Here is a 12,688-nt window from a genome sequence, read left to right on the forward strand (position 1 = left end):
CCCTGTACATTTAGGTTATAAAAAAACAGCACTCGTGTCAATATGCCGCAAATTCTCTTTGAAACCTTGTAAAATATCCTGTAAATTTAAAAAGGGAGACTTCTTAAACCCTGTGAATATCCTGTATAAAAGTCAAAAAGGGAGACTGTACAGACCCTATAAATATGCTGTAAATTTAAAAAGGGAGACTGCTCAGGCCCTGTAAATATGCTGTAAATTTAAAAAGGGAGACTGCTCAGGCCCTGTAAATATGCTGTAAATTAAAAAGGAAGATTGTTCAGATCCTGTGATATGCAAACAAAGAGACTGTTTAGATCCTGCAAATATCCTGTAAATTTAAAAAGGGAGACTTCCCAAACCCTGTAAATATCCTGTAAATTTAAAAAGGGAGACTGCCCAAACCCTGTAAATTAAAAAAGGGAGACTTCCCAGACCCTGTAAGTATCTTTCAAACTGAAAAGCTGAGACTGCGCAGATCCTGGTGTGAAGTGACTGGTTACAAATGTCTATCCAACAATTTTTTTTTTCAACAAATACATGTTATGAAAAATTTGTAGACCAAACTACTCAAGTCTCATCTCTCGGCAGATGACTTGGGGCGACGTGCAACTTTACATGGAAGCTGACGGAACTTAATACTTAGAGCATTCTGAACGGCAAACGAAAACTAGAGCGGGAGCTGAACCTCGTTATGTCAGAGCTGTTAAACCGAAGGCTTTCGCAGCACTAAACGGTCCACCTGAAAGAGACCCAGTTGCCGTTTACAAGATTTATTCCGAAAAGCGAACTGACGCGATGCCGAATAAACCTGACGCGTCATACTATCTTGAAATAAATTACACAAAAAGACGTTTGTCAAATAACTGAACTGTGGTTTACGTCAAGGGCAATAGGTCAGAGTAAATTAAAGAGTTGATGATAACCATGGCGGAAAAAGGAGGCTTTTCAAGTAAACGACTGACAAATCACAGCGCTCGAAAACGCATGATACAAAAACTAAACGACAGCGACATACCTCCTAGTCACATAATGCAGCTCTCAGGCCGCAGAAATGTCCAAAGCATTAACAATTATAGCCACATATCTCAGCAACAGCAAAAAAGCATGTCAAGAATACTGAGTGCGACCTCGACTGAACTTCATAGAGTATTGGCTACAGAAAGTCAAGCTGAAACTCTGTCTTGAAGTTTTCAGTCATTAAGCAGTCTTACAATGCATGGAACAAGTGTATTTAGCGGAACAGTCTTTCATGGAGAACACTTTAACATTACCATAAACACAGTAAATCAGTCAACTAATGCAAACTTAGCAACACGAAAGCACACCTTCAAGCATGTTAACCCTATTTCAGATTCTTCGGGTAAAGATAGTCCTCCCTTGCAATAGACGTTTTTAGCGTGGTTACATATCCTCAGTTCTTATTCGTATACTTTATTTTTGTACTTGTTGTGTGAAAATTCTTGATGTTCGATTTCTAAACCGATTAGAATGACTTAAGACACGAAAATTATGTTATGAATCGTCTTTTTCCAACCATTTTGCTGTTGTTGTTTTCCTTTATGAAACAACGTGATATTTTCGTGTACTTCCATTTTGTGTACTTTCAGTATAACAATTAAACACTTGAGAGCTATGTGTACATGTTTACCAAACCTGTTGAGCGCGGAAAAATCTCAGTATGTATTAGCCTGCGAAGACAGACGTATTTCCGGCTGTCGCTTCTCTCCATGCGACAGCCGGAAATACGTCTGTCTTCGCAGGCCAAGTGCGTTGTAAAATAAACAAACAAAGGGAAAGTGCTTTGTACGGTGTTTACGCACGAGTTGTTTTTGCGAACGAGTTCGATTTCTGCTACGTCAACAACTCGTGCGCAAACACCGTCCGAGCGCACTTTCCATGAAGAAATCTATATATATTAGCTGATATATCTGAGTGTATTTCCCGTGAAAATTAACTAGTACCTAATCAATGATACAAAAGGAAGCTGAAAAAAACTCCACTATTGTAGCAATGTATTGTATTCCTCCCCTCAGAGTATGATATGTACGGAATCTGACGTATATGTCTATCATTCTTTCGGACAAGGGAACAGAGATAGCTTTTGAAAAGGTGAATAATTTATTGATATGTTTGACCACAAATTCTGCCCTAAAATTGCTGAAAAATAGATTGTTAAAGACTTTTGTATGAAAAAATGATTAGTTTCCGGTATGGAGCAAAAACAATGCTAATAGTTCGTAATTAAAAATGCTAACCGTCGGAAAAAATTTGATGTCACGCCGGTTTCCCAGCTTAAACAGCGACTTAAATAATTTCAGAAACCCACTCAGAATTCATGACACTAATGTAAATGATTCGCCTTTGAATTACTTCAAAAAGTGGTGATAAAAAGGACAGGTACCTCATAATAGTTGTTCTAACTTTGGTTGGAAAGCCCAGTTTGGTGGCTACTTTGGTATCAATTAATGTAATGTAATGGGATAAGATCATTTCGAACCTTGATCACCAACTCCCCCTTCCCCCACCCTCCCCCCCCCCCCCCCCCTCATTCCAAGGCATTGGACTCTTTCCGTGCCCAGGTAGCATGAATTATCCATGGGCAGTGTGGGGAATTTGAACCGGAAGTGTCAAGTTAATAAATTATTCGTCCCGCGGAAACTGGGGGATCTCTAATGGCTCACAATTAATGGTCTCCAACAAGTTAACAGCATTTTTTTGAAGGTTTTTTTTAAAAAACGGAAAGATGCATGCAAGCGATATGTGTCCCCAACTGACGCTTCCAAAACTAAAAGGCGACTTTCGCAAATATTTTATAACAACTTTCGACCTCAAAAAGAATCACTCCATTGAAAAATAGTTGGCTAAATAAAATGGGCTGAGGAAAAAAAAACCGCACGCTTTGAAGTTTTATCGGTCGGTTTCAAATACAAAAAAGAAAGCTAAAGATTTGTATTGTAATAAACCTACATGCTATTGTATTTTTTGTCCTGTGGCAACTAACATGCTAACCGTTTAATTTGGAGAAGAAAATAGACTTCAACAAGGTTCTGTGCACGCTGAACACAATAAGAGCATTTTATTTTAGCATGAACATCATAATATGACAGATTCGTTCCCTTCATCTAAGAAGTTATTACAACTCATTACACCATTACTGAAAGCTAGCTATTGAAGTGAAACTTTTCATGAATTTCGTGCTTATGTAATCTTAGCGCTTATTAATCTTGTAAGCTCCAAAAAAGGTGTGTTTGGCGCCCATCAACAGCGCACTCTCTTTGACGGCCATCAAGCCGATGGTATCACCCGGCTTCAGCATGGCCACTCTACCAGTGTATACAGTCCCATAGTCGACGCCTCCATTGCCGTATCCTGTCGCCAAAATGGCGAAGGATTCTCCGTTGACAGTAAGGGCTACGCGGTTTTTGCCCGAAGGTCCATCTTTGTAGCCAAAAAAAAATACTTGGGCGTAAATGTAATAAAACCCTTTCTTCGTTACTTTGATTTGATCATTTTCAGTTGTGAACCCTTGAAATATTGGTCCCTCCCGGAAACCAGTGATTGCTGAAGAAAGAAAACAAAAAGAACGTTGAGATGGTCAATCGTGCATTAGAGATTAGCTTTATGTTTGCCAAAGTTACAGGAGTCCTTTCGCTCAAGAAAACGTCAATTTTTCTTCGCAATATTAATCCGAATTTCTAAGCCGAACAGATATTGCACTCAAACGAATAATTAGCTGTTCGTGCTACATCCAATTGTTTACCTGTCTCCGCCGGAAAAGTTTGCTTTCCCTGCGATGCCCCTTCCAACTGTCCAACTCGCTTTTTTTTCTAAAGAGAAGAAAAAAAATTATGCATACAGTGGACCTGGAAACAGTCCGTGATATCCGAAGAGAGAGGTTTCTGGAAAAACTGTTTTCTGCGCCGGAAAATGAGAAAATTCAGATTATCAATTTTAGGGTTAGTAATTGGAAACATCGGCGCAAATAGTTTCCTCTAGATTTCTCACTAGCTTTTCGCTTGTAAGGTGGGATCCGAGCAGAAGAGGCCAACTCTCCAACCGAAACTAATAACCCAGGTACATCGTTGTGTCACTGAATTCTCCCGGCTGTTTCATTAAAGTCTTACCATTTAACACGAGAAGTGACTACTTTGGGTCATTTCCTTGAATTCTCATTTTGAAACTAGGGATCGTTCTACCATGAATAAGTATTGTCAAAGGAAAGAAACCTTTTGCTAATAAATCACACGGGTTGTGTTAGGTGTGAGTTCTGTGAAGAAGACTGCCAAGCAGACGGCGAAACTCTACTTCGATGGCAACCTATCCTGATTTTATTTGATTAAAAGAGGCCTTCTTTGAACTTATCATTAATTAAACACATGTACAGTTTTCGGCGTCAGAAACTACTAAATGATATGTTAAAGATACTTACTGCGTTTGTCATCGCAGTCAGAAGTAAGAAAAGCAGAGCAGCTTGTCGCAACATGATTTGTGGTCAGTTAACAAACGAAATGGACGAAGCTCCTACGAAGAGATTATGATTACATAAACATTAGCAAATATTAAAGTAATTATTATTAGCAAAGCGGAACTGGACGAAGATCCTTATACTCTTGGTACAACCTGAAGGGAGCAATCGTATACGAGAAAAGTGCAATCTATACACATTAAAGTGCCCCTAACCCTTCGATTTGTTTTCTTTTGGTAGATTTCCATATCTTTCAAGAACTCATTTTCGGAAACATTTATGAGAAATATTGAATCATTTTCTTTTTACGAGCGCTAGAAGTGAAGGCAGTCTTGTCGATATTTTCACCTATCGTTCGCATTAGTCCCCCACTCGGCCAAATGTGTCCAAATATGGAGCGTGACGTAAGAAAAGGACATCATGCAAAAGTATCCGAAGATTCGCGGTAATGCTTCAATTGTAAACAGACAAAATTGTTGAAAAATGTGTGATTTTTGGATGCAGCAACTCTCGAAATGTAGAGAAAGGAATCAGCATGCATAAGATTCCTTCTTTCTTTCAATGCTTCGTGCTTTGGAATGGTGTCCTTTTCTACGTCACAACTAAGAAAGTGTCAAATATCGGACACTTCTCATTGGCTCGTTCCTAATGAGCCCACGAGACAAAAATTTGTCCAGCGGGGCTTAAAGCGCGCAAAAAATTTAAAAATTTCAGTAACTTTTAGCCCTCGTAAAAGAAAAGGATTCAATATTTCTAAAACATTTTTTCGAAAATGAGTTCTTCTCAGATATGGAAATCTACCAAAAGAAAACAAATTGAAGGGTTAGGGGCTTAAATGGAGATTTAAATGGAGATTTTCACAATGTCTATAGCACCAAAAGCGGGTGAAATGGGAAAAGGAATGTAGAATATGATTGTTACTTTTTTCCTTAATCACCATTTCTCACAGTTTCTTGAAAACAGATTGTTAAAAACTAATAGAATAATTTATTAATTAATGTTTTCGTTTTGTGACGAAGCTATGAAATTTGCGCTGTGAGGTAAAAAACTGTGATAATAATTAAAAACAACAGCGCCTGGCAAGTTTGATTCAAATAAATGAAAAGAAAACCACTTTTAATTCAAGATCTCTTCGTTGCTTGTCAGTAAACAGACTTTCACTGTAAAATTGAATTCGAACCGTTTCAGACTAAAAAAAAATTGTTAATTATAAAAACTGTTTTTGATCCAGTGTTCCTGATTTTTCATCGCCTTTGAAGTTAAATTTTGGTAATCAGTTACGTAATAGGTAGGTGGTAAAACGTGCGATAAATTATATCGATCATCTCAGTGTGATTAAGTAATCAGACGCATAGACGTGTCTTTGTCATTCTTTGTAACAAGGGAACAGAGAAACCTGTTGAGATTCTTAATAGCTTCTTGTTGCTATATTTTGATTACGATATCACTTAGTTGTCAAAGAATAGCTTGTTGGAAATTCATGGAATCATTAAGTAAATGTTTTAGTTGTTTCATTGAAAATAAAATAATAATAATAATGATAACAACAAGTTACAGACATGGAGTAAAACCGTTGCGAGTTTAGTCGTAATTAAAAACGTAATTAAAAGTCTCCGTCATCACTGAAATTACTTTTTCCTAAAAAGAATTGATTGAAAGGCTTCCTTCCACGAAACAAGCCAGTGACTTAAAAACGCAGGGGAAAATATTTCAACAATTATTGTTAGGCACCAAACATGTGACCAAAAAGTGCTCAACTTTTCGCTACTAATATTTGCTTTTTATAAGCTTTAAACAGCTGAGTCAAGAAAACTTATAGGAAGTTCTTTCCAATGGAAATTCAAAGGGATGTAAATAGGTTATTGCTTCTTTTTTTCTAATCACGATTGCTCACGGTTACTTGGAAATAGATCACAGATTTATCAATTTCTACTTTTGTAATCATGAAGATAGGAAATCTGCCACTTGAATGAAAAACTGTGCCGATCTTTTTCGTAATTATAAACGGCAGCCTCTGAGTGATAAGAAAACTTATAGGAAGTTGTTTCCAATTGAAATTCAAAGGAATGTAAATAGATTATTGCTCCTTTTTTTCTTATCACGATTGCTCACAGTTACTTGAAAATAGATCATAGATTTATCAATTTTTTGTTTTGTAATCATGAAGATAGGAAATCTGCCACTTGGATGAAAAACTGTGCCGATCTTTTTCGTAATTATAAACGGCAGCCTCCGGCAAGTTTGATTGTCAATTTGAATACTGAATTTTAAAGACACCCACTCCAAGCCTTCTTCTTCTTCTTATCGTCGTTAACAAGGCAAATGCTCTACGAGTACCGCCTCAAATGTCTCGGGAAATGAAGATATTATGCACGCCTTGCTTTGATTTTCATTCTAAGTATCCATCTACACATCCTGCCTTAACATGGCCGTTCCTAATAGAAGACCTAATAGAAAGCTTTATTTCTGGCCAAATTTATCATACGTACCTTGGATAACTTGGTCCTAAGATAAAGATGATCCGTACCTTGATTCCTTTGATGTGAATCTTCAAAACCTTCGAAAGATAAAGACGCGGACAGTAAACTTGAGCTTAGTTCAGATTCATATCTTGATATATGTATTTTTCAGTCACAGACAGGCATACTCCGAGGTCTTACTACAGGAGTTGAACCCACGACCTTCAGATTACTAGTTTGGGTGTCTATCGCTAAGCCAAAGGAGACTCGTGGTAGCTAGGCCATTAAACTAGTCTCATGTGACAAACATCTTGCATACTGTTCGGGATTTGAATGGTGTCAAGTGCTATATGCGCAATTCATATCTTATTCTCAACCTACCTGGACGAAGGCCGCTGTTGCAAGTTCCCAAAGCAAATGTCCCTCTATTGAAGAGGCAGGAGGATTTATGATGAAATAGGAGTGGTAAATGTAGCTCTCCCATTGGCTGGTGGTGACGTCACGAATCAGCGATTGGCCATCAACAAGGCAAACAGTAAGTGACAGGTGTCAGTTTTAGAAGATTGATAAGCCTAACAATAACAATAAGAATTCCCCAAAAAGAAAGCTCATTGTTATTGCCAACCCTCCAATCTCGTTGAGTTCCCAAAGCAACTCTCTCCTTAAAGGTTGGTATGTTTTAATAGAATTTTTGATTACCACGCAAGTCACGTTTGTCCACAAACTGAACTATTTTGGTAGAAGTATTAATGGAATAAAGGTTAGTTCATAACTCTACTTACAGACTGGTTAATTGTTGTGCTATTGACTTCAAGTTTTACTTGCTCCCATTATTTCGAGTATAAAACCGCTCTTATCATACTACTGCTAGAGAAAGTAGTGTTGCTCTCGATTACGCCGCGAGCAACTCTAACGCCTCTTTCGTGCTTAGCAACCTCCACTTGCATCCACAATTCGACAACCGCACAATATTCGTTTACCATTTCTTAAAAAACATCATTGAGCCGGAGTTCAAACAAGGCTGGCTACTCAGTCCCATGCTAAAGTCCCACGGAAATGAATTTTTTTTACGCTTTGCACAGTGCAAGTTTGGCTTATTCTCTTAAAAATGTTATTGAACGTGCTATTGGCTATTCCAATTAAATCAAAGGTTTTTTTGCTAGATGAATTGCAATAAGAACCCGCTTGGAGAATGTAGGGATCGAAGAAAGCAAAACAAATTAACGGGGACCTTATTTTGATTAAATGTGTTAAAATTCAGTTAACTGTTGCCTTTTGTGAGGAGCCTAGAGCAGGACTGCATGGGCGCTATATTTAACAATTTGATTATGAGCTCGAAATTTCAACTATCACCCATAGATATCAAGAGCGAATACACGTAATCCAATTGTTTTAATAGAAATATGCTAGTTGTTCAAATCTTAACAACAAGACAGGTTCACGTTTTTTCTTTGAATAATGATATAAATAGGTCACCCCACGCGTTACTCTCTCTACTCACTATCTACAACAGAATAGATAGTGAGTAGCATAGCCGTCTACTAAGAGCCGTCTACTAAGAAAATACTTAAAATTGATATTGCCACGGAAGATACTTCGCCTGGACAATCAAAATACTAAAGAGTGAAAAATACGTTTGAGTTTACAATTATTAAATCTTCAACCACTTAGACGGATGTAAAATTTTATTCAGGGAAACGTTCAGCTCAACCTTCATTATGCATTGGCATTGCTTTCACGTGAAAATTTGCCCGCGACAACAGAAACAGCATTATTGGTGACAAACCATACCATCAGGTAACCAAAGCGACGCTTTCATTGGAGTAATCTTTTGTTTACATTTTCCGGAATTTCTGGCTTATTCCCGCTCAAATTTTCCTCACAGTTACGCTACTTCTGTCTGATGAACTACAAGGAAAACGTAGGTAGCATAAAACAAACCATGCTAACAATCCTTAAAAAAAAAACATTTTAACCAAAACACCGATGGGATGAAAGATTTTTTCTATCCCCGAATTTGAAGGGCTATTTTAAGCAAAGGCCCTTAAATTTTAGAATAATTATTTTAAATTAGGCTTTTTCAATTATGGTTGTAATTGAAAATTTTAGATGAAACATCCTAGTTCAAACCATACCATCGTGGCGTGTTTCCAACCAACCAATAAGGACCTTTGTTTTTCTGTACAGCGCATTGAGAGAATTTTGTAATCAATCGATTACATAAAACTTTTTTCCGCGTACTACTTTCTTGTCCCTATGTTATAATAGAATTGGTTCATGCTTTTAGCTATATGGAGTTATGGATGTATGCTGGAAATTTGGAGAGCACGAGAAAAGCGTAAGATTTATCGTCACATTTAGGCAAGTCACCAACACTCGAATACGTTTATCAGTGATTCGTCAGGGTGTGAACTATTTTTGAGGAACTTTTAATGGCATAAAGGATAGTTCATAACTCTACTTACAGAGTGGTTTATTGTTGTGCTATTGACTGCAAGTTTTACTTGTTTCCATTATTTTGGGTATAAAACCGCTTTCATCATACTACTGCTAGAGAAAGTAGTGTTGCTCTCGATTACGCCGCGAGCAACTCTAACGCCTCTTTCGTGCTTAGCAACCTCCGCTTGAATCCACAATTCGACAATCGCACTCTGTTCGTTTACCATTTCTTAAAAAACATCATTGAGCCGGAGTTAAAACAAGGTTGGCTGCTCAGTCCCATGCTAAAGTCCCACAGGAATTATTTCTATTTTACGCTTTGCACGGTGCAAGTTTGGCTTATTCTCTTGAAAATGTTATTCAACGTGCTATTCGCTATTCCAATTAAATGAAAGGTTTTCTTGCTAGATGAATTGCAATGAGAACCCGCTTGGAGAGTGTAATGATCAGAGAAAGCAAAACAAATTAACGGACGACTTTAGTTTGTTTAAATGTTTTAAAATTCAGTTAACTCTTGCCTTTTGTGAAGAGCCTAGAGTAGGACTGGATAGGCGACATATTTAACAATTTGATCATGAGCTCGAAATTTCAACTGTCACGTAAAAAAAATCGAGAGCGAATAATCCAATCGTTCACCCAATCGTTTTAGTAGAAATCTGCTAGTTGCTTAAACCTTGCAGGTACCAACAAGACAGGTTAACGTTTTCTCTTTGAATAGTGATATAAATAGGTCACCCCACGCGCTACTTACTCTAATGACTATCTACAACAGAATAGATAGTGAGTAGCATAGCCGTCTACTAAGAGAACTGACAGCATTCGTGATAGAAGACTAGTAGATTTACAAACTAAAAATTGATATTGCCACGGAAGATATTTCGCTTGGACAATCAAAATAATAGAAAGTGGAACATGTGTTTAAGTTTCCAATTATTAAATCTTCAACCACTTACACGGATGTAAAATTTTATTAAGGGAAAGGTTCAGCTCAGTCTTCATTATGCATTGGCGTTGTTTTCACGTGAAAATTTGCCGGCGACACCAGAGAGAGTATTATTGGTGACAAACCATACCATCAGGTAACCAAAGCAACGCTTTCATTGGAGTGATCTTTTGTTTACATTTTTCAGAATTTCTGGCTTGTTTCCCCTCAAATGTTCCTCACAGTTACGCTACTTCTGTCTGATGAACTACAAGGAAAACGTAGGTAGCATAAAACAAACCATGCAAACAATCCTAAAAAGAAATCTTTTCAACACCTAAAACAACGATGGGATGACTCGGGCTGTTTTCAATTCGCGAATTAGCAGGGCTATTTTAAACAAAGGCCCTTAAATTTTAGAATAATTATTTTAAATTAGGCTTTTACAATTATGGTTGTAATTAAAAATTGTAGATGAAACATCCTAGTTAAAACCATACCATAGTGGCGTGTTTTCAACCAACCAGTAAGAACCTTTGTTTTTTCTGTACAGCGCATTGAGAGAATTTTGTAATCAATCGATTACGTAAAACTTTTTTTTCGCGCACTAAGTACTTTCTTGTCCCTATGTTATAATATAATTGGTTCATGCTTTTAGCTGTGCGTATATCGAGTTATGGATGCATGCTGAAAGTTTGGAGAGCTCGAGAGAAATGTAAGATTTATCGTCACATTTAAGCAAGTCAAAAACATTCGAATACGTTTAGCAGTGATTCTTCCGTCGGTGTGTGAACTATTTTGAAGGAATTTTTAATGGAATAAAGGTTAGTTTATAACTCTACTCACAGACTGGTTTATCGTGGTGCTATTGACTGCAAGTTTTACTTGTTTCCATTATTTCGAGTATAAAACCGCTCTTATCATACTACTGCTAGACAAAGTAGTATTGCATGCTCTCGATTACGCCGCGAGCAACTCCTACGCCTATTTCGTGCTCGCTTAGCAACCTCCGCTTGAATCCACAATTATTCGACAATCGCACTCTGTTCGTTTACCATTTCTTAAAAAACATCATTGAGCCGGAGTTAAAACAAGGCTGGCTGCTCAGTCCCATGCTAAAGTACCACAGGAATGATTTCTTTTTTACGCTTTGCACGGTACAAGTTTGGCTTATTCTCTTAAAAATGTTATTGAACGTGCTATTCGCTATTCCAATTCAATTAAAGGTTTTCTTGCTAGATGAATTGCAATGAAAACCTGGTTGAAAAAAGTAGGGATCAAAGAAGGCAAAACAAATTAACGGACTACTTTTGTTTGTTTAAATGTTTTTAAATTCAGTTAACTGTTGCCTTTTGTGAGGAGCCTAGAGTAGGACTGGATAGGCGACATATTTAACAATTTGATCATGAGCTCGAAATTTCAACTGTCACGTAAAAAAATCGAGAGCGAATAATCCAATCGTTCACCCAATCGTTTTAGTAGAAATCTGCTAGTTGCTTAAATCTTGCATGTACCAACAAGACAGGTTAACGTTTTCTCTTTGAATAATGATATAAATAGGTCACCCCACGCGCTACTCACTCTACTCACTATCTACTTAACAATTAGATTATGAGCTCGAGATTTCTATCGCGTGGTAGTTGATGAGGGCGAAGCCCGAATCAACTATCACGCATAGAAATCGAGAGCGAATAATCTAATTGTTTTAGTATAAATCTACTAGTCGTTCAAAACTAAACAAGTAAATTATCTATTTCCTCATCGCAGACACTTCGAAAACGCGAAAAAGCGGGTGCCATTTTGTTGAAAATCGCTACTCACTATCTATCACAGATTATACAATGTACTGAATACTACACGCGCTGTGATTGGTCGTTGCCCGTGATCTATTAGAGTACAGACACACGGATGACGTCAAGAAAAAATTGTTTTTCTTTGTTTTGTCCAACATGGCGCGCGGTTTTTAAAATGTTTGCAAGATTATTTCGAATTGAGCAAGTGAAAGCCTCGAGAAAAGTTAAGCAGGAGCTGTTTACAAACAAGAAAACAAGAAAAAGAAGAGACCAATTAAGTGTTCTTATCTATTTGAAAATGCCTAAACTGGAAAAAATCTTCAAAACAGCTGTTATCGCTACGAAAACGCTCACAGTTTTGAAAATATATACTCGATTATTCTGCTTTGAGCAAGCGAAGGCCTCGGAAAAAAATTAGAGGAAGCTGTTTACAAGTACAATAAAGAAGAAAAGAAGAAGCCGACACGGAAAGTAGCGTTGGTGAAAAATGGTGAAAATGCCTGAACTGGCACAAATCGAACAGTCAAGCGCTCAGAGGCAAGTATGTCGTGTTTCCTTTCTGTTCATTGTATAAAACAAATAGATTCCAAGTTGCCGTGCGTCTGTTCAG

General features: G+C 37.4%; 1 protein-coding gene across 2 annotated transcripts in view; it reads right to left on the minus strand.

The window, feature by feature from the left end:
• The window catches only part of LOC146467275 (uncharacterized), a 118,761-nt gene extending 111,340 nt beyond the window's left edge, over positions 1-7,421 (minus strand). The window contains exons 1-5 of one of the 2 annotated variants that reach the window (XR_014867817.1): positions 7,306-7,421; positions 6,955-7,022; positions 4,430-4,521; positions 3,761-3,827; positions 3,093-3,561 (exon numbers count right to left, since the gene is read on the minus strand). Coding sequence is in view for 1 of the 2 variants with exons in the window: in XM_085126225.1 (XP_084982351.1) it covers positions 3,209-3,561; positions 3,761-3,827; positions 4,430-4,483 (474 nt within the window). In the remaining variant the exon portion in view is untranslated. Of the gene's footprint in view, positions 1-3,045; positions 3,562-3,760; positions 3,828-4,429; positions 4,522-6,954; positions 7,023-7,305 lie in introns of those variants that run through there. The other variant, XM_085126225.1, reaches the window with a different exon arrangement.
• Positions 7,422-12,688: the final 5,267 nt, after the last annotated feature.

This window comes from Pavona decussata, unplaced genomic scaffold (genome assembly GCF_977016875.1).
Source record: "Pavona decussata unplaced genomic scaffold, jaPavDecu1.1 SCAFFOLD_137, whole genome shotgun sequence".
In the NCBI taxonomy this organism is placed as follows: Eukaryota; Metazoa; Cnidaria; class Anthozoa; order Scleractinia; family Agariciidae; genus Pavona; species Pavona decussata.